Below are 23,172 nucleotides of genomic sequence, written 5' to 3'. Positions count from 1 at the left end.
GGAAGTGGTTGAGTCCCCATCCCTGGAGGTATTTAAAAGACGTGTAGGTGTGGTGCTTAGGGACATGGTTTGGTGGTGGACTTGGCAGTGCTAGGTTAACAGTTGGACTTGATGATCTTAAAGGTCTTTTCCAACCTAAACGATTCTATGACTCTATGATTCAAAGTGGCTATTAGAGAACATTCTGGCCTTATTAAAGTTATACGAGGGTGTTGCCTTAAAAGTAATGAACATCTTTTAAATAGAGTAAGAAACGACTTTTAAATAGTTTAAAAAGCTAAGAGTATTTTAAGCTCCTTTGAACTTCCCTTTGAAATGCAGACTAGGATAATAGAGAAAATATTTTGCACTGCTGGAAGCATTTGAAATGAGTATTTAAATTACCAGAAGACTTCAGCTTAGAGTTTTTTAAAGCAGTAATATATGTTTTAAGTAATTTCTTGCTCGTTTCTTCTTTTTGTCACTTACGAGCAGTAATCACAAGCAGACACATACTGTGTCTTCTGTAACCGAACACATTGAAGAGCTGAGTACTACTCTTAGCAGGAGGCCGTGCTGTGCTTCAGAAGAGCCAGCACTGACACCACGTTGGCAAACCTGGCAAACCACTGCTGACAGTCCATCCCAAAGGAAGAAAGCATTATATGCAGGTAAGACTAAAATGAACTGTAGTTGTTAGCAGAATTTATTCACTAACTTGAAAAGATCTGTTGAAAATAGCAAAAAGCATCCCTTGTTGTAGGAACAAATGAAGCCTTTGATGGTTTAAATAACCATCTTTCTGAAATTATAACTAACTTTTCTTCATTTTTACTTTTCAGCCATTTTACTCATTTGACCCAAACAGACAGACAAATGTCTGCTCATTTATGCTTCATCACATGCCCTGCGATGAAAGGTTAACCATTTTGACAGAATGTCTTAAAAGCTCTGCAAGCAGTTTTTTAATAGTAGATATTAAACCCTTATTTCTTTTTATTCTGAATAAGTACATCATTGGCAAGAATGAAGAGCTGATTTATGTTTCACTAGTTACAGCATTACTTACACTAATACTTCTCTTTACTACACCTGTAACACTACGTTTCTCTTTGAAGTATCCTGTGTATGCGGTCTGAAACCAAGTTTACCTGCCTGATGTGAAAGAAGTCTTCATCGTTGGGAAAGTGCAAAGTACAAATTAGCGCTGAAGTAATTTCATGTTTGAGGTCGTGTGTAGGCAGTCCCTTAAAAATTGGGACTGGATACCAAAGAGGAACTCAAAAATCCCAGGCATGTATTTGAGCAGTAAGTCAGATCTTCCTTTCTTTCCCTTTCAAAACCTACAGAGCAAACAAAGACGAGTCTGCTACGAATCCTGAGCCATAGTGTGAAATCTAGGGAAGAAAGCCCAGAGGAAGGAGTATCTCCTGAAAAAAAGAGTTTTTCTGTCAAAAAGAGGATGAAATGTACAACCATTTTCAAAGGCAAGTTGACAGAACAGGAAGCTCTGGGTGGGGCAGGCGATAACATTTCTCCTGCTGCGTTTGTAACTAATAGCGCCTCATTTGAGGCAAAACTGTGCAGACCTGCAGTACAAAGGACCAGAACGCAACAGAGATGCAGAGAGCTGGACATGCAGGAGGGTATTGTAACAAGGTCCTTACAGCTGCAGCCAGGCTCCTGCCAGTGCCCAAACTATTTAGTTTACAACAGCTTAGTTATGTCCACAGTATGCGGCAGCTGTGATACAGCTATGCCTTAGTCTGCTGATAGGAGATCACAGTTGCTTCTTATCAACAGAATAAATAGATCTTGAAAATCTTGTTATGATACAATAATAGATTGTTGTTGTGATACAGTAATTTGTAGTTATGTTCAATGTTGAACATAAAAAAAAAGCTTAAAGCTGAGAGTGGTAGTTCTAATTCTGTGGTACCAGTGTAAAAGGAGGTTGCACTTTATTAATAAGCTTAGACTTGCAAAAAACATGCTCTCTGGGACAGATGCATATGTAAAGACAAAAGTATTTCCAGTGGGGCTTGGATATACATCCAGATAGTTTTCATTTCTCTCAGTAATTCATGCAACTCTGAAATTAATGATAGGTCCTCTAAGTTGTTCTAAAACCTCACCTACGATACTTAAACATGTTTGACTTTTCTACATTTCAGCATCTTAGTTTTAATTCTTTATATACCTTTTATACAGATGTTCATAGTGGTATACCTTAAAGTAGCCACTCCTGGCCGTCTCATTAGTGAATAGTACTTGGTATCACATCTTGAATTGGGGAATAAACTGGTTAATCTTTCTTTTTGGATTATAAGAAATAAATGCATACAAAGTTCAATTTAAAAAAAAATATTAAATTATTCCCCACCTTTTTTATAAATGTCCTCATTGATTAATTAGGGCTCATGAGGCATATAGTAACACTGTTACTATTGATCAAGCACCAAGAAACACAGGAAACATAATTCTCATTGATTAATTTAGCAACTGAAATAGGCATTATTGTGTAGTCTTTGTGACACTACTAGAAGGCTCAAGTAACAAAATGATGCTATTATATGTCAGCTTATTTATGTATACTTTTGTGTGCACAAAAACTGAGATAATGAAATGCAAATGTTTTATTTTAGATCTGAAAATGCAGAAAGCTGTGAAAAGGACATCTAAAAGGTATGTGCATGCATATACAGATACATCACAAAAATTACAGTTTATATTTTTCTTCAGTCATTTCAAACTTCTCAAATGTATTTCTACCTTGTGCTACGTCTTACAGTCTCTTTTTTCTAGTTCTCTAGATATGTCTTCAGCTCTTTGGTTAAAGACTCATGGCTTGGTTGCTAGGCGACTCACCATCATGGATGCCTTAGCTCCTACAGCTGTCCCTCATGGTACCAAATACATCCCAGTTCTGGACAAGCATGTAGTTTCTAAAGTATTTGATGAGGTAAAACTCTTACGCTGTTTCAAAGCAAACATAAAACTTGGCACTGTTTTCAAAATGATTTTTTAATTAATTTCTATAAATGTCATAATTGCATTCTCTAGTGTTCATTGTAGATGGCTGATGTGCCCTAAATGTATAATGCATATCTGAATGTTCATTCATGCATCAGTAAGAAGATAAAACTGACAGTTAATAGTATTTCTTGCAGACTTTACTCTTAAGTTTTAGAGCTATATGTTTTTCTTTCACAGTTACCAGTTGATGGCAGTGTGCAGCCATCAGGTGTTCAGCAATTTCTGGAGCACCACAGCCTCTACTGATACATATTAATTCACTGGAGTATGTATTTTAGGTCCATAAAGTCATTTGGAAAACTGTGCAGGTGCACAGTTTGTGGATTTGTGCATTCTCAAGGTTTACATGTGTCCACTAAGACATTTTGAAAAGTATTGGAATTCAGTAATTAAAAATTAATTCTGACAGGTGTAGACAATTGTGAGATTGTGCAAAATTCATGATGAATTCTGTATCATGAAGCTGTAATTGCCATTCCACTTAAAGGTAATCCATTTTGTGGCAACTTGCTCTAATTCTTCTTGTGTGATGCATCCTATGAAAGTCCTATGAATATGCTGCAGCTCATTTTAACTAATAAAAACTGTTTCTTTAAACAATACTCAAAGAAAAAGCTGAACAGCATCTGTTTAAACAATAAGGGGTGAACAAGTGTTTTGGAATAGAATGTGATATAGAGCTAAGTAAAATATTTATAACAAATGTACACATTTGTATATTTTAAAGTTTTCATGTTTTTTTTTCAACTTTGGGAATGGGAATTTTTGCTATAGCATGCAGATTGTGGAAGCAAAACCAGATCCTCTGTTTTAGTAAAACCAAGTCAAAACCAAGATCTTCAAGGATTTTTTTGAAGTGTGAGATGTTTTTTTGGTATGCAATAAAAAAATGTTTTTTTGCATCAAAAACATTTAAAAATGTACATTTTAACATTTCAGATGTAAAATAGCCCTTTAAAAAAAATCAGATATTCAATGATTACTAAACTATACAAAACAATCTACTGTAAGTGAAATGTCAAACAAAAGACGCTGTGACTTTCACATAACTCTTATGTCCAATTTCTGAGCAGTCACTTTTTTCCCATCTTCTTCTGAATCCACCTACTAAGTAGAGCTCTTTCTGCCATGGTTCTAAATGAAGACTCCTTCGAATCCTTTCCAGACAATCCTGAGCTGCATTTGAACTGCTATTTGCAAAAACAGTAGTCTCTAAAACAATGGTCTTTGAAAATCGTCAAAGCTATAATTCAGCAAGTGCTATGTACAGGTAATTTTTAATGACAGTTCATGGGAGCTTATGGTAGTCTAGTTCAGGGCTGAATTAAGTTCAGTGTTCTTAGAATGAACAGCTGCGGTACAGAATCCATGGGCTTTCTTTAGTTTCAGGGATATAAACACAATATGTCATTTTTACCACTTTTTTGTACCTGCTAATCCCCATTAGTTGTATAGAGACGCTCAGTTTCTCAGGCAGTGGAAAATTATTGTTCTATGTGTAGCGGCGTGGATTTTTCTGGATCTGAAGCAGACTATAGAAAGGAAAAAGAAGGTTGGGGGTTGCACACAAGGTGGAACCAGTAGAATTTATGAGCTATGGAACCCACTCTCCCTCAAGCTTCATGCCAGCATGTCAAGGAAAGGCAGAAAATAGGTTCTGAGACTAGACATAGAGCTTGAATAGGAGACATTAACAAATTGATTAAGAATCTTGATTATTCCAGTACTTCAGAAGACTTCATTGAAGATAATAAATGTACAGACTTTTTTGCATTCTTCCTTCTGAGATTGTAGTTTTCTTGGTGTGGAATGCAGACATCCTTGTTTGCTGCTCTGGGAATAGTATAATTTTTATTTTCGGCCTTTGCTAGCAGTGATGATGGAGTAACTGTGAACAGTTTTCTCACCTTGGAGATGCAGCAAGCAAAAGGTTTCCATGACAACTGTTAACAAGAGGTTGACCTGTTGTTTTCCGTTCTACGTGACCTGTCAGTTTCATCTGGGTTGTTTCAAAGAGATTGATTCATTAGATTACCCATCAGATTCATATCCAGAAAAAAAAATGGGTTTGGGGGCTTGTCTAAATTATGCTATGGTAGCTCTGGAGCAAAACTTCCCTATAGAACCATGTGAGTATCTGTTGCAGATTGTGGCATCTTAAGTACAGCTTTGCAAGTCACAGAGTTTTGACTCAATGCTTTGCTAAAAAGAATCAAGTTCAGATTCAGCCAACCAAAATATCTTGTTCGGTCTAAAATAAGAAAGATTTTTCTAGGGTTATTGTACCTTGTTTTTTTCTTTAAAAATTTGAGATTTTGGTTTTGAAATAAAAGCCATTTTGAAACAAGTAAATTCTTTTGATATGAAAGTTTAAGTATTTAATTTAGAAAATGACAAAACATTTTGACACTAAAAAAGCTTCCCTGTGATTTCTTTCAGCTGAATCTGTCAAATTTCACTTGTCTTCGTGAGCAGTTTTCATTGCTCTCAAAGTATGCATAATATTTCAAGTTTACTATTTGCTAAGAACACATTCCATTCCGGTTTTATTCTTCAATACTGTAATAATGTGTTTATGTTTGCCTGCCCCTCATATTCTATTCAAAGTGTTATATGAACTGTATTAAATATTCATTTTGCAAACGATGCTGTTTGTACTTGGGTTACTCTAGGAATTTGTGAGGGAATGTAGGATAGAGCTTCTACATGGTGAAGCCCTGCTGAACTTCTATAAACTTGGTTTGAGTAACACAGCAGACAACAACCGTGGCAGTATGGAACTGGAAGAGGGGTACTTTCAGTTCCTTGCCTTTCAGCTTTCAAACTCCACCTGGAAATGGCAGGTAGCCAGATTTCATGGCTCACAGTTCTGGGCAGAGATTTATCTCATCTGTGTCTGGCAAGATACTTCACTGACATGTTCCCATTAACTTTAGCTTCTAAGCGATCTTAAGATTACTTTGAGGAGCTTTGATGTGGTCTAGCACTGGTGTGACACCGATTTCTTAATCAGAGAGAAGACATCCTCAGAAAGAGAGGGGAATATAAAGTCACACCACTGCTCCTGAAAAAAATGGTCATACAGCAGTAATTTGGAATCCAGCTAGGCTGTGATGATTCAAACACAAATAAAACATCACTGAAAAATGTTCTCAATTAAAGAAGTCTTTTTATTGTTTTATTTTCTGATTCCTTGACTTATTCCCCCAACAGGGCTTTTAGTTTTATTTAAATTGAACCTCGTCCATCTTTTTGTCATCTATATCCTGATCTCAGACAGGCATTTGGAGAAACTTCCCACTCAACCATATGTGTTGAAGACAGTTTTGGGGAGAGTAACATTCTCCGTCTTCTCCATTTCTTTCTTGGATTTTTTCTGTTTATAATCATCATCAGGACATTGATATATAAACCAGATTTTCTTCTACGAACTGCTGAGTAATTTAAGAGGCTGAAGGATGGTGGGACTTTGGACTGAGAGACGGGAAGGCATCTTTCCTCCTTTCTGTCATCCTTTTCTACCCTTTTCTCTGCCTTTTGAAGATCTACTTGTAAGTGTATGACTTTCTATTTTATAATGAAGTTCACTTATGTAGATGCTGTATTGTGAGATTTGAAAGGTATTTCCTGATTCTGACCAACCTGGTTAGGTTCCTAAGCCTTGTTGTGGTTAATTAAGACTAGTTTCAGTGAGCAATATCCACTTTGTTCACACTTTGGTGATCAGTGTGATGGTGAAAAATGTCTCTCTCCATCTTTAGTACTCTAATTCCTTAGAAAATATGGTCCTCCAGAATAAGAGTATTAAATACACTTAAATAAGTAACTATCACACCTGTATGCTAGAATGAGATGCTAATAAGTATAAGAGAGTGTTGGTTTAAAGCAATACAATCTGGAATATGGTCATGATCTAGACACGCTTGTCTCCTGACCTACCCTTCCATTATAAGAGTGATTTTTTTGACAGTACTGATTTAGTTAGAATTAACTAGCAGTTAGGAATCTTAATTTGCAACTTCTGCATAAAGGGATGGTATCATTTCAGAAGATTTTATTAACAGGCTGGAAACCATGTCTTAATTCTGGCATTTCTTTGGGGTGCTCAGAACTTTCTTTCTGCGGCCTTCCAGTGTTCCTTCTGTCTGTTCTGATCCTCAGACATGGACTCGTGGGCATTCAGGCATTCAGTTATTCTGGTGGAGAAAAAGTTGTATGATAAATGAAGTCTTTGTCTTTTATTGTATAATAGATGCTACCGTTGGCCCATGTTAGCAACGACAAGAAGCGGATCACACTAGTTAATCCTCAGGCAGTGAATCTTGATGCCTATAAAGAGAAGCTGAAACAAGCAATTAAATCCTATGAAAGGCAAGTCTACTCATCAGAAATTTATCATGTTTGCAGTCTAATTTCAGATTTTTCCTATGTAGTGGGTATTTGCTCACACGTGCCTTGCTCAATACTGGTAATTCTGCACATTGACACACTTTAATCCACCATCAGCCTGTAGGAGAAATGTTTATTTTCTTTAAAAAAAGATGCAGAATGAAAAAACAGATAATAAGCAGGGAGACAATAAATAACATTGCTCATGTTATGTTTGTTCAATGACACATTAAAAAAATAATTTTTTTACTTTCTGAAAATAAACCTGAAAGCAGTCTTCCCTGGGGAGGAATCTCCCCTAAACATACAGTGGTAGCCAGACTTTTAACTTACAGTTAAGCTCCTAAATCCATAGACTGACATTTAAATTAGTGGCCTGCTTTTTGCTGCCAGCTGCCTAGCACTTAACTATGGATGCAAGAGTGTAACTGAGGCACCTGTAAGATACTGACAATTTTAATTTTTTTTTTTTTTGAGAGAGATGTGCTGAGCTTATTAATTAGATGTTGATAAAAGCACATCAGAAGTAAACAGAACAGGGACATTAGATCTCTAAGTTATTTCTTTCCTTGATCTAACTTTTTGTGCATTTTTTTGAAGTAATGCAATTATTTGACTACTAACATCATTCAGTAACCTTATGAGAGCTTTGACTAGAATTGTTTTAATAAATGAGATATCTCTTCAGGCTGTATTCTAATAACATTTACAGATGTCATTATTTTATATGACCAAAAAACCCTTGCTGACAAATGTTTAGTCTTTGTTTTTTTGATGAATTCCACTGAGGCCTTTTAAGTTTTTTTTTTTTCCTCTGTAGCTCTATGATCATACCAGTTCTTTTTAAAGCATGTAATAACTCTTTTTTTCATTCCCATTTCCTATTTCTAAATGTATCCATCTTTTGTGGTAAAAATCAAGAATTATGATTTGCAAATGCTGCTTGCTATGTCTAATATTATTGGAATTCAGTGAAGAAAAATCTATTGGTTTTGTGTGCTCTGCCACTGAGACAATACTGTTATTATCAGGAGATGAAGAACTCATAGAAATCTGGATTTGTCACTCATTTCAACAGAAGGTTCAAGTAGTGTATTTCTGGTGGTGACTTCTGAAAAAATTCAAGTTTTTCATTGCTGTGCCATACCATTGAATATTTTACGTTTACTGACTTCAATTTTGAGGGAAAGAAAAGTGTTTGCTGGTTAAACTCTGATGATCTTTTACTGACAGCATTTTCACAGCCTCCCTAAAACTTTGGTGATTGGGAGTACTGTTTACTTATGTTTACCCATTGAGGTCAATGAACCGGTGTATTTACAATGGTAGGACTGAGTTCCCTACTTCTGTGAAAAAGATGTATAGAAGAGAGATCTGCCTGAAGATCCTTATAATTGACAATGTAAAAAAGATTTCTCACTGCTTTTCCTCTACATGTGAAACAGCCACCCAGTCAAATTTATTTTGGTGTAAATGCCACAGTACTTTTCCAGTAATTGAATTTGCAAAGGCTGCAGTTCAGCTTTGTGAATAGTGTTTGGTCACAAATTTATTCTGACATCTATAGATGAGGCAATATGTCAGGGCATGAAGGTTTCAAGAACAGAAGCAAGCATGACAGTATCTTCCCCATACATAGATTGACCTTAGCCTCGGGTTAAGAGGGTAAAAAGTGGCGAGGGCAGAAATTTTGTTCTCTAGCAGAGAGAATATCCAGTATTGGAGGAGAAAAATGCTGGAAGCCTCAAAATGTGTATGATCTTGTATAGCCAGAGGCTTTTCCAAATAAGTTAGTTACAAGTGTGCACATTTAGAAGGCAGTGGAGCATGCTGAGACTGCAGATTGTGAATGAACTAAGTAATTTAAATTCTAAAAATGCTGGGGTTTGGTTCGTAGTAGATAAAATAAATCAACAAGAAATTCATATTCAAAATCTGGTGTTAATGAGCATGCACCAGTAAATCTAGCAAGACTGTTTGTCGTGGTTTAATCCCAGCTGGCAACTAAGCACCACCCAGCCGCTCGCTCACTCCCCCCAGTGGGATGAGCAAGACAATCGGAAGGGTAAAAGTGAGAAACCCTCGTGGGTTGAGATAAAGACAGTTTAATAAGTAAAGCAAAAGCTGCGCACGCAAGCAAAGCAAAACAAGGAATTCATTCACTGCTTCCCATCAGCGGGCAGGTGTTCAGCCATCTCCAGGACAGCAGGGCTCCATCACGCGTAACAGTGACTTGGGAAGACAAACGCTATCACTCTGAACGTCCTTCCACTTTCTTCTTCTTCCCCCAGCTTTATATGCTGAGCATGACGTCATATGGTGTGGGATATCCCTGTGGTCAGTTGGGGTCAGCTGTCCCGGCTGTGTCCCCTCCCAGCTTCTTGTGCAGCCCCAGTGTGCTCGCTGGTGGGGTGGTGTGAGAAGCAGAAAAGGCCTTGACGCTGTGCAAGCACTGCTCAGCAGTAACGAAAACATCCCTGTGTTATCAACACTGTTTTCAGCACAAATCCGAAACACAGCCCCATATGAGCTACTATGAAGAAAATTAACCGTATCCCAGCCAAAACCAGCACACTGTTAAAAATCTAATGGTTACAATCTGAATTTTTCCTAACAATGAATTTGTTCCTGTATTTCCAAAGGAAGTTTGGAAATTTTTCTATAATTACGGCAATTAGGATCATCGGTAGAGGTTTGTTTCTATAGTATGAAATGAAGTAATTGAGTAATGGCTTAGTTGTTTGAGATGTTAACAGAGAAAACGGTAAGTTAGATGACCTAATAAGAGTTTACAATTTATGTCTAAAAAGCGAAGGCAGGAAGTTTAGCGGTGCTTTTAAAAGATCTCAGAACTGCATTGCTTTGGGATAATCAATTCTGTTTTCCTGTCAGTAGTTTTTCTTCATAGCCAGAGTTTAATGAAGTAGAAACCTGAATGGACAACTGAGGGGTTATCTTAGCAGAAAAAAAAATTAGCATTGCTCTCCATGTGTCTTCAGGCTACAGTTTTCTGAAACTGTTTAATCAGAGGAACTGTGCTTAGCTTAACTGGCATTTAATCAGTTTTGTTGTTTGATTTAGCTTGCTAGTGCTGAAAACAACCATCCATAGAAAATCCTGGCAGGAAGCAGCAGTGATTGCCATTAATCCTTCTATGACCCTGAAATAGTCATGTTGCTAGTTGATGGAAGACGCTGTTTTCCCATCTTCTCTTGCAGTTGATAATTTCATAGCTGAATGATAAGGATACAATTTGATGATACAGTGCTCTTGGAATACAAATCAGTGCAGATATCTTAAGAAACTGTGATTATTTGCTAGTTTTGAGATGATCAGATGCACAAGGAACTGCATTCCCTCAAAAACTGCTTTGCTTTCTTTAATAGGCGCCTAAACCTAGTTATTTGGAGAGCACTATCTCAGGAGGAAAAAGACAAGTAAGCTATCACCTTTTGTGGTTTTCTAACTTACCTCTGAAAGGCTGGTCATAAATATTTGATACTTTTTTATCATTATTTCTGTTACCAACTGGTTTTATTTTCAAATATTTCATAACTATACCTTACTTTTAAAAATGTGTATGTGAAATGGAGTAATATTAAATTCTGGACCTCCTTCTTGCAGTGCTGATTATTTTTATAGGAAAGGACTTGCATTCCATTTGAATGGTGCTGGTCTATTCTTAATGTGTCAAGTGGCAGGGCCTTGGGAGGGCAGCATGTCATTGCCTTTGGCATCAAGGTAAATCTTCTCTCATCTGGTAACAAGCACTTCAGTGGCTGCTTTGTAAAGGTATAATAAGCACCTTTACAGCATCTACTGGAGCTGTATATCACACTGGAAGTTTGTACTACTTTAACGAGCTTATTTCTGTTTATTGATTTAGAAAACTAGTGACTGTACAAACAGGACTGACATCAGTGAAGTTAATGTCTGTTTGCTTCAGAGAATAAAGTGAAGATCAATTAATGAAAGCTGAATGGGTGTGAAATATTCCTAGGCAGAAAAATGGGGATGAAAACTAGAATGCTTTTAAGAAGACTTAAGCTAATGAGCAAAAAATACACGGTTCTATCATCAAGGAGAACTAAAACCCCATTCTGGTGCAGAGAGGAAGTGAAAGCTGTTAAACAAAAGAACAGCATATAATTTAAAAAAAGGAAGTAGATGTCTGTTGATAGCCAATGAGTTGTAGAGTATAGAAATTTGACAGGGTGGTATTCAAAATATTTTATTGTTGGTAACGTATGTCCAATTATGTATATAAGGAAAAAAAAAGTCCTAGCAATTGTACAGTCTGTTGCTAGAGGGGCATATTAAAATTGTTAATATTGGTGCATAGAAATTGAAATATTTGATCTATTTCTCTTCTAAATTTACAATTTGAATGATCACATTCAGGTATTACAAAAGAATGACAACATACTTTCAAAATTAGTAATCTGGAAGGAGAGAGTAATAAACAAAGTCTACTAACTTGGTCACAGGAGTCCTGAAGTAATTGGTTGAGGAGCTTTCTGGTTCACTAGCATGTATTAAAATGTTATCTCAGATACTAGGGAAGTTCAAATTTACTAGAGAAGTGGTAATATTGTGCTTGTGTTCAAAATGGTTGAGAGATCCAACTCAGGAGATAAGTTAGCTTGACATTGATTATAAATTAATAATGGATTCAGGTAATGGAGAACAAAATCTAAGTAAATAACTATACCGGTCAGGTTAATTTCAATACAGAGCAGTTCCTAGAGGAGTAGAGAGATAAGCAGTGACAAAGCGTAGGGCAATGTGGTAGGCATCACCATGGTTGTATGTGTTGGTAAGACAGACACTTAAATACTCTCCCCAGTTCTAGGTTTCACGGTTTTTTAAATGTTGGCAAAGCTGTAGAGAAGAGCCACAAAAGAGCTACTTTTTGAGTACTAAAAAGAAGTATGTTACTTCCAATTGGAGATGTAAAGAATTCTACCTGTTCTGGATTTTGGACGGTTCAGTTTGTTTGTTTTTTATCAACAAGATGACCGTATCTAATTCACCTTTTGGTTTATAAGTACCTAGAGTGCATAGCTTCAAACTGGCTCTTTAGTCTAGTGGACATTGACATAATCTGAACCATGGATGGAAGCAAACTGGTCACTGAGTGAAATTGAGCAGTGCAGGACTGACAGAGGAATAAACAGCAAGCGATTATCTCTTTTTTTTTGTGATCAGTAAAGACTGATGTGGCAAATCAGGACTTAATAGGTGTCTGGCGCCATTTTAGATTGTCTAGATGCTTGCCACTTCACCCTAGCTGCTGCTTCAGAAGGCCTAGGGATTTCCATAATTTCTCAGTCATATCTGCAAGTTATTTATTGATGCCTCGCATATTCTAGGACATCTAAAATGGCACCAGATATCTATGCTCAGCCACTTGAATTGCTCTGTAGATGTCTTTCTATGAGATATGGTTAAGCCAGATGTGATTGTTCAACTAAACACAACGGTAGCTGGATGAAACACAAGAACTTGTGGCATCCAGACGATAGATTGGATGAATCTGACGTTTTATTCTGCCTTTACGCTTTGTGAGTCTATTTGTAAAGTACTGATGAAATTGAAATTTTTCCTACTTGTGATTACTAATTTTGAAAATTTTTTTTTTTAAAGATTTAAAGAGGATGGGCCAGTTCAATATATGCAGCATAAAGAAGCGTTGCTGGAGGCTTTAGAGAATTTGGGATGGCCAGTTTCCTATGAAGATGTAATATTGTTAGAAGATGAGATACTGGCAGCATTAACATATATACAACAAGCCTCTGATCTTCAGGAAGCTGTCAAAAAGGAAACTGAGAAAAGCTCAGAATCACACATAAGCAACAATAAAAAGGTAATAGATTGGAAGGGTTTTTTTCCCCCCAGATGAAAAGATGGCGAGAAGAGGTGGGATTCAGCTTCATATTCGGACACTAAAATTTAGTTGTCCATAAAATGTAGGCATACATGAACTGGTGGCTAATCTCACAGTGTTGTGAACCGAGTCAGTGGCATCTGGAGCTCATCCTGAAGTGGACACCTACTTTTGGTGAGCCAGAGTGCTCTGTCCACTCCATTAATACATTAGCAGAAAGTAGTCTAGCTACTCTGAAACTGTGATTGAAATTTGTGATTTTTGATCGATATATATGTATGTCCCCCAGGTGAACCTCTGATTTTACCTGGAATGCTATTGAGAGATTTAATGAAATGCCTATGGAAATACATGAAGCAACAAGTATAAAAATAAGGCTAGTAAGTTATTTTAGGCTGCCCTATTGGAAGAGAGAATATACTTTTTCATTTTAGCTTTTTTTGTGGTGATATATATGGTCAGAAAACATATCTTAGTAACAATGTTGTATTCTCCTATTATTATTTTCACTCTTTCAGAACATTCTTGAAAATGAATTGGTTCTACCTTAATGGTTTTACCTTCAAGACATGAGTATGAATTCTCAGGGAAATGAAGAACAGACTTTTAAGTTTTTAAAAGCGATTTAATCTTCCCCAATTGAAAGATTTCTGTATACGCTATTGGTGCTTTAAAATTCAAAGTACTTCTCTGTGCAAAAACCAAACCATTTTTCTTATTCGGTTTCAAGTTTTTTCATCTAAAAGCTTCATCAAACAGTGCTGTACTGGGAGTGCTGCTGCCTCTGCAGAACTGCTGTCTAGGTAGAGTAGTACTATGATAATATTAAAATAAGCTCTTTAGAAAATTAATAAGAAAGAAAATCTTTTCTCAGACCTCTAAGTTCCAATAGAGGATAAGTAAAAACAAATAGAGAATTAATCATAAATCTCATATTTTAATATATTCCTTTTCTTTTTCATTGTTTTATATCATTGGGTGAGGGAAACTACTCTTTGACTGAACTTGAAGGTGTGGTTGGCCTAGTTGCAGTGAATGCTGAGGAAAGTCCTATGCTTTGTATTATGTAGGAAATATAATCAAATGATCATAATAGTTCTTTTTTGCCCTGACCTGTGCATGTATACGTATACAAATATGTATATATATACACACACATACATCAATTTGAAGAGGTAAGCTAAGTGAAACTCAAATGAGCACAGTACAAACCTACACTCAGTTCTCGGCATACAAACTTACAAACCTATACAGTTCTCAGCAATGAATGGGAATGTACAACTGGAATTTACAACTGTAAATTACGCCAAGTATCCATATTCTCTGCTTACCAGAGTATACCAAAAATCTTTTGTTTTATTTGACATTCCTTGGCTGAGATATACCTCTCTTTTCATCGAGATCAACAATAGTTTTCATGATGAGCTGTGGCCTTTTACATGCTATGACAAAATTTATAAAAAATGATTTGTGTTAAATTGAATAGAATATATTATGATAGCACAGGCCATGTATGAAAATAAGCAATTATGGAAAGGATCACATTCAGTTTTCTGTAGTTTTTGAGATTTTTTTTGCATTAAGACTGTCCATCTGAAAACATTTTAATGTCTTCAAAAAACAGATGATCTTGATTCATTTTACATTAGTCTGAAAATATTACATTGCTAATACAGCTATTTTGATTATTGATTTACCTCTGCCCTATAATGGCCCAACACAAGAGCAGCAGAAACATGTTTATGTTTCACTTGTTGACTGTAATTTTACTGTTGCCTTGAAACAACCAAGGTGTTCTCTCAGACATGGTATGATTAACATTGTGCAATCACTTGTCCTGAGTCAACCTGCTTTAGGAGCCTAATCACCATCTTCAGTAATTGCTAATCTGCAACTGAAAGGCTTTACGAGTGAGAGGCAGAAGTGCAGATGTAATTAGAGTTCTGTTTATGTGGTGGAAAAAACAGTGAAAAAAACCAGAAAAATCTGGGGAGCCTTTTAAAAATGCTGTCGGAGGTTTTTCCAACTGTGATGTCTGTCTGCAAGATGGGTGTAAAAGATAAACTGCCGGCTGAAATACATTACAGCAAGGAAACAGCTGATATGGCATTGAATGAAAATTGTCATTGCAAGATGGTAGAAAAATCACAATTATCCTGGAGGTCTACTCAACAAAGCAGATTTTTAAATTTCCTGCTAATTTTTTTCACTAAATTCAAAATAAAACCCTTTAGTTTTTAGCTTTTAAGTGTTCCTAATTACCTTCACAACTTCTTAAAAGAATTAGTAATCCTTTTTGGATGTCCTTGCTATGAGAGCTTTCTGTTTAAGCCTACAACCGAATTAATGGGCTGGTTAGCCTCCCTCTGCGTTCTGACCTTCTCTGGGAGTTGTGTTCAGGCTGCTATGTTTGCACATATCTGTGAAAGGTAGGGTATGCCAGTGCCTTATTGGAGGAGAATGAAGTAGCTATCCATCTGCACAGGGCCGTGAGATGACTGAAGACCTCTAGTGATGCAAGAAGTAAATACTTTGGGAAATGAGCAAACACATTTAGTTATTATCTAATATAATATAGGCAAAATATAAAACACTGAACGTTGATGATTACCTAATTGGAGGGCTAATTGTAGACTGTATTTTACTCAGTTTACTCAGTTCCTTTTGCTGTCCAGATTAAAGCATGGGTTGACAAAAATGTTCCTCTTCAGGCTGGCACTCAGCTTTCACCTAAAGATATTAAAAATGAAGAATGCATCATTTGCTTTGTTTTTTTCTAATAAGTAACTGCTTTGACTTAAAATATTGTATCTGTTTTCTATTTTGAACTTGTCAGGCATAACAGTCAGCCATCATTTCTTATGTTTTTTTCTCACTGAATTATAAAGCTGTTTACAACATAATGTCACCGAGTAAAAGGAATTGTTCAGGGTCCCCTACCCACTTCTCATTAGACAACCTCAGGTCTGCTGGGGTCATGGCGTTACTATTCTCAAAGCATGATAGCTTCCCGGACAGTTTGGTGCATTCCATTAATGGCCGTAACATTTTCACGTAAAGTGTTTCTTTCCCCAGCATTATAATCTGGCCTTTGAGAGTGATGGAGAACATTTCCTCTCGTACTAAATATTTCTGTTTCTGCATATGAATGGACTTCAGATTCTGCAGAGAAATAAAGCTGCATTCATTGCTAAGGATGAACTCTCATTAAGAATATACTTTGAAAAGTACTGTGTTTCCCTCAGGATGAGCTCGAACGTGCAAGGCTTACGCTTGTTTGTGACCCTGCTGAATGGTCACCAATTGATTAAAAATTACTTAAAATGGTTAATAAGCATAATGTGTTTTGTAAAGCATGTTTATTTGGGTGGAAAGGGACCTCTAGTGGCTCATTGAGTCTGTTCTTTCTGAAAAATGTATTTCATATGCATTTATTATTTAATTATTCCTAATGAAATATTTATAGCTGAGACCTGATTCTTTACAAGAATGGAAATTCTGGATCTCCCTTTGCAGTTTATTCTATTTCCTGGTGTCCTAATCCTTACACTCCTCATTCTTCCTCACTGTTTAAGGATCACTAATTGCTGTCTGTTGATACCTTTTTCGCATTCGTATATTTCCTAAACAGCTTGATAAAACCCTGCCTTTGTTCTTGTGTCTTTTTAGGGAGACAAGGGAAAACAAGCATCCCAAATAGTGCAACAACAAAAAAGTTATAACTACCTAGAAATGTTTGGTCAAGTTTTCCATCGTCATCAGTGAAGTAACCTGCTGGACAGACAGCGTGTAGCTACAAAAAGTTAGGCTCTTTCATAAAAATGGACTGTGGTCTACACAGAATGGGCTTGTTGCCATTGACAGCCTGGGAAAAGCAGTGGTTGCTTGGCTCTGGAGGTGTCAGGGTTGTGAAAAGCCAAAGTTAGAGCCAAGATACATGGAGATCTGTGGTAGGCTTCCAATCTATTCTCACTTACAGTAGGAAAGTGCGAAAAGTAATCTCTCTCAAAGGGAATTTTAAAATGCAGCAGGTATTGGCAGGGGGAAACAAAGTCTCCTTCACCTCATGTAGTTTAATGCATTGCCTTCAACAGAAGCAGAGCTGAACAGGGTGAAAATCCTCGAGAATCAGACGGGGCTCTTTTGTAACAAAAATACTGGAGAACGATATCCCAGAAATGGGTGCTCTGACAGTGTCTGGGTCAGTCGCGCTGAACACCTGAAGGCTGTGTGAGAGGTAGGGGAGACGGATTTGAATTTAGACAGTATTTCTGAGCCACCTGAATTCTGCAGGGCTTGGCGTCCTCATTGTGGATGCCTGTGCAGTCTTCAGTATTTGGATTAATGCAGAGTGCTGGAAGTTGCCCAAGTTATTAGTCAAGCATTACAAATTAGTTGATAATAAATATTCAGCAGCAGCTGTCCCTTTGGAGCCTGAGGAATTAAGTAAATGGTTTACCCAAATACCGTTTTGTGTCTGCGGAGCTATAAGTCTTTGCACTCAAATCAGCCTTCGTTAGGTTGTACTTCAAGCAGTCAGTTACGTGCTGTGAAGAGCCTCTGGTTTAGACTGAGTCTGAAAAACAGTGTTGATATAATTTATATTCTATAGGGCTAAAGAATAAACTAGAAAAAACCCACATAGCTCCCATTTAAAATATCTCTTTGCTTTTGTGTGTGTGTGTTTTGCTTATTTTTAGGACTTTTTTTTTAGGGTTGTTTGTGATTTTTGAGTGGGAGATTCGAAAAAAAGAGTTTTTTATATGAAACTGAAAACAAACAATTTAGTCAAAGTCATTCCCATCTTTTCCATCACTTTTGCCTGTTAGGGAAAATAGAGTATCAAAATCAAATATATCTTTTTAGGAAGCAAAATATTGTCAGACAAGGAAGCAGGTCATACGCACCCTAGCAAGCAGGGGTTTTTAGGAGTCTGTGAGTTATGGTTGTTTTTCAGAACAGAGTGTAGACATGTGGAAAAGTTTGAGATTTCAAGCTGTATGTTTTTGAGATTCAAAGGAACTGTATAAGTGATGGATGCTTGCAAATTGTTTACGAGGTAGGCTAATAAATGTGTTTTAAAAATTGATGGGGAAACAATGATTTATTTAACTTTGCATGCTTATAATTTATATTTAGAAGCATTATTGTGAGCAGTATGGAGAAAATAATAGACTTTTTCAAGAATTAATCTGCTATTGTTGTAGTAAATATAAATTGCATTGTTATTCTAGAGGATTATTAAAATGTACTTACAAAAATACTGGTGTTACAGACTTTTTAGTATTAGAAAGAAAATGTTTTTATACCATCAGTTTTCTTAATTTTCTCAGAAAAGCAAAATATAAAGTGTTCTTTCACATTCTGACATATACACATAATACCCTGATCCTCTTAAAACTTCCTGTAAGAGAGATGCCCTGAATGGGAAGAAATTCTTTCTTTTAGAAAAAAAGGGATTCAGGAACATGATTGACTTTGAAGGCAAATAAATAACACCGAGACTCCATAAAATGTTAATGTAAGATATAAAAGGCTTTAAGGCAAAAGAATAAGGTGACTGTAAAGTCACGTATGCAGAAGCTCAGAAAGCCCGACGGTATATTTTTACATAGAGCCACTTGTGATTTGTGAGCCTTTGACTATTTTTCACATACTGTGCTTCCAACAGCCCTGCCTCAGTTGTTGTGTGAGATCCATCATGCTTTTTGCATTCTTCGTTCGGTTACTACTAATTGCAGTCACTGACTTCAACTAGGAGTTGAGTCGGTCCACAGCCAGCCAGCCCCATTGGTATTTCTATTCTCACCATCCGGTGCGAGGTCCCCCAGACTTACTTATGAGCAACTCAACAGTAAGCTCTGGTGTTCTTTGTGGCTGTGGTACGTTACAGGAGCTGTAGTCTGGGGAGTTGCCCCCCAAAGAGGAGAATTAGTGTATGAAGAACCCAAACTAGCAGGGCAGAATGATGGACAGTGGCAGCTCTGGAAAATGTGGTTTCATATTTTGCTAAGCTGGAATGGTTTGAAACTGCTGAAAATTTTAATTTTGAATTTAGAGTTTGTAAAGAAACATTTTTTCCAGCCACTTCAAGATTTTATTTTAAATTTTTGATTCTGTATTTGATTTTTTTAATCAGTCATTCCATACAGCCAGGTACTTTTAATGAAAGTAAGATTATTGCGAAGATCCACCTATCTGGACAAAATGGATGTGTATAGCACCTTCACTTATTCTGCAAAATAAGTTGATTTTTCCTTACCTTATTCTTGAATATGAGTTGTACAACTTCGTAAAATTTTTTCTAGGAAAATGGCAGCCAGAACCATAATTCATCAAGGTAAATTTCTGCCTGAACACTTGAAGATATAGTTATTGTTATGACCATGTAAAACAGGATTTTATAGTGAAAACTCTTAGATGATCTTATCCATGAGTACTTCCTGTAACATAGCTTCCTCTGTTTATAACTATTCTGAATGTTTAAAATAATTCTAGTTTACTTTGAATTACCTGCAGAGGTCATAACATTACATTGCCTAAATTTTTAATTAATTCCAAAGGATAGCTTGAGGCTGACTGGCTTAGTTGTTGTGGAAGAAATAATTGTATCAAATTACAGAGACTTGAAGAAGAAAGTGTGAAGTCAAAGTCTAAAAAAAGACAAAAAGGCCAAGTACTTGTGACTCACAAAAGCCAAAAGGTGATTGCAAGATCAGATGTCACAGGATTTTATTATCCAGGTATATATTTTTGTCCACATTTTAAATATTTTTTAGAGTTTATTAATACTGATAAAATACTAGTTTTGGTCATAATTAGCTACTTCTGCCTTAATCAGATTTAATATTACATGTGCATATTCATGAAAAAATGAATATATATCTTTTGTGTGCACATATATACATTTATAAAAAGACATACATTTTGTAAGGTTAGAAAGCAATGCTAATGTGCTTCTTATATTTATATATTTATATAAATAATAATATAAATATATTATATATATTTATTTAAGAAGATTATGGAAGGAAATCCTTTTAAGTAATTGAGTATCCAAGAGTATCAACCTATCCCTCTTTGATGTCTCCCTTGAATGTCTCTGTTGAGCATTTGGCAAAGGCCGAGCTTTTGCGCGTTCCAAGAATTCACTAAATGCTTCTGCCTTTTTGTTGAGTTTTGAGCCAGAATGATTACTAGCTAATATTGTGTTCTGTTGTTTCATAAAAAAAAGTGTGTGTGTGTGTACTTATTTTTGTGTTACCTTTACTTTTTTTTTAATTACATATTTTTAACTAACTGTGGTAATACTTTCATTATGTCAACAGTCATCCACCTGATCAGCTTACAAATTTCAGACCTGGGCTTGAAAATTATTCTTTGTTTTATTTTTATGGCATTATTAAGAATGGTTACCAAGACTGTATTTTTTTCAGGTACAAATTTCTCTATTGCCCTAGCACAGCTTACCCTAGCTAAATGAAAGAAGAATGTATATAGTATACATACATTTGATCTCAGTGATGTGTGACAGCCTATAGGATTTTTAAAGAAAATTTCCACAAGGGGTAAAAGAAAAATCATTTGAATATTTTATTATGTTGTTTTTTTAGGAACTGTGATAAAGAATATCAGTTCTACCTGTGCACTTGTTGACTTCAACAGTGGGGAGACCTGGATTGTACCTGTGAAGTTCGCTATACCTGTGGGAGGTGCTATGCCATGCCCGTATCTGCAGGTGAAAAGTCGTATTTTTTTATGACAGCAAATATGTATTTTTAATTTTGTTCATATGGTCACACATAGAATAAAGGATAGATGATTTTTTAATCTTTTAAATACATCTATTTATTTTGAAGAAGAGTTTTTAGTGATAGTAATATCATGCTATTTTCAACATGCTATTTTTCATGTTTGGAGCTTGTTTTCATTGTAATCCTATTCCTTTGTTTATTAGAATTCTATATTATTTTCTTTGTAAAATGTGAATATTTGGCCACGTATAGAAGAAAGGTGGGCTATCTACCAGCAGAATGATTGTTTCCTAGCACATAGATTATGAATCAAGGACAGCCTTTTATACACAATGCAATGTACAGCAGGTTATAACCATTTGTCTTTCACAGCATATTTTAAATCCAGCAAATAACAGTAATGAAAAAAAAAAATTCTTATTCCATTTCTGGTTTTGTTGAAAATTTATCAGCTGACTATCTGTAATCACAGTTGTATTTTTCAAGTGATTCTTGTTTTACATACGTTAGTAATGATGGATACAGAAAGGATACAGAATGAATACAGCTGTTTTGAATACAAAAAGCATTTTATAACTGTTTTGTTACACTTAAACCTAGACACGTGCCTTTTTTTCCCTTTGAAATGAAAGCAAATCCTGATCAGGTAGTTCCTGATATTCTGTAAGGGGACCATCCAGTTCTAGAGAAAATCTGCAGAATTTGATAGAAAATCGTGAGTTCTGTGTTCATTTTTAAATTGATTTTGTATAAGTCAGTTACATATGGAATTCTCTAAAATTCCCAAGGTTGGTTTAAAAGCTTACTAAAAAGATACAAATATGTGTGAAGTTCAAGGGGCTGAAGGGTTGTAAGAGTTTCCTCATTCTGTTTGAATTGCTAGTTGAGCCCTGGTACATTTTGTAGGGCTCTGTCCTTTATTTTTGCTTTGTGTTCTCCACCTGATTCAGTGGAAATTGTGAGTTATCAGTACATGCAAGGACCAAGTTCTTCTTTTCTTTTAAAGATCCGTATTAAAGCATGGGAACATGTTAGAATGATGATTCATGTAAAAATACCTTAATATTTACCTTTTATGTCTTGTAAAACTTACAAGTTACACTGTTCTTGCAAACTGATGCTTTCCTGGTGTGCAGGTTGGAGACTATGTGTTTGCCAGAACTGGGACACAGACAGGAAATGAATATTATGTACCTGCCATTGTCATAGCAACACCAAAGAGGGTGGAAGCGGGTGATAAACTCTACACAGTTCTGCTGTTCAACAACAGGAAAGTAAGTAAACCTTGAAGATGATACCAATTTGGCAATGGTATTACCATTGTTCTGTTTCTGATGAGGCAGATATAATTTTCCAGGCTAATGAGCTCACTGTCCCAATCCCTGTCTCCAGCTAACCAAAGTAAATAAGATTTCAGGGCTCAATGAAGAGCTCATGTAATAGACATGAACCACGAAATTCTGCAGGGTAATTTTTTCTTAAATTATACTCTGTTCTTTCCTCTTTAATCCATTCGGTCTTCAGTTCATTTCATTATGTTTGTTTGTTTGTTTGTTTGTAAGCCATTATGATAATCTTACTGTATTTTTCATAGTGCCTATTAAGAAAATGCACTTTGTACTTGAAACTTTTATCTTCATTATTTAGAGGCTGATTGCAGTTACATTAAAACAGTTGGCTTTTTATACATATATATCTTCATTGTTTCTGAGATTTAGATTTAAATTAGATGAATGTTGATTGTATTATTGCAGGAACACTGTGTAAGAAGTGGGCTTATTAAAATCAGCCAGACGAAGTATGCCTTTTCCTGTCGGTACATAAGAATGGTGCAGATGGTGGATCATATGACGTGAGTATGCTTGAACCTAAAAATATAAAAGTTATTTTATGTGAATCCTAAATGTTGCACTTTGGGTTCAACTATGCTGTCAGATTTCCACATGTAGTACTCTAACTACAGTTGTTATGAACTGGCTTGCTCTACACATGCAACCAAGTGATTTGACCCACAAGCGTGTCAATCAGAAGAGCATTAACTGTCTGTCCTACCATTTTATTATAGAATCATAGAATCATTAAGGTTGGAAAAGACCTCTGAGATCATTGAATCCAACCATCAACCCA

At 36.0% G+C, this 23,172-nt stretch overlaps 1 protein-coding gene across 1 annotated transcript in view; it reads left to right on the top strand.

Annotated features, from left to right (window-relative positions):
• The window catches only part of VWA3B (von Willebrand factor A domain containing 3B), a 75,523-nt gene that overhangs the window by 37,780 nt on the left and 14,571 nt on the right, over positions 1–23,172 (top strand). Inside the window, exons 16-26 of the mRNA XM_009281837.1 lie at positions 475–650; positions 1,329–1,493; positions 2,625–2,664; positions 2,785–2,941; positions 7,268–7,386; positions 10,791–10,841; positions 13,051–13,270; positions 19,914–20,034; positions 20,905–21,029; positions 22,182–22,319; positions 22,800–22,897. Coding sequence (XP_009280112.1) covers positions 475–650; positions 1,329–1,493; positions 2,625–2,664; positions 2,785–2,941; positions 7,268–7,386; positions 10,791–10,841; positions 13,051–13,270; positions 19,914–20,034; positions 20,905–21,029; positions 22,182–22,319; positions 22,800–22,897 — 1,410 coding nt within the window. The remainder of the gene's footprint in view (positions 1–474; positions 651–1,328; positions 1,494–2,624; positions 2,665–2,784; positions 2,942–7,267; positions 7,387–10,790; positions 10,842–13,050; positions 13,271–19,913; positions 20,035–20,904; positions 21,030–22,181; positions 22,320–22,799; positions 22,898–23,172) is intronic.

Source organism: Aptenodytes forsteri, unplaced genomic scaffold (genome assembly GCF_000699145.1).
Source record: "Aptenodytes forsteri isolate BGI_AS27 unplaced genomic scaffold, ASM69914v1 Scaffold348, whole genome shotgun sequence".
Taxonomy (NCBI): Eukaryota; Metazoa; Chordata; class Aves; order Sphenisciformes; family Spheniscidae; genus Aptenodytes; species Aptenodytes forsteri.
The sequence above is the reverse complement of the archived record's forward strand: the minus strand, read 5'-3'. Positions and strand labels throughout refer to the sequence as shown.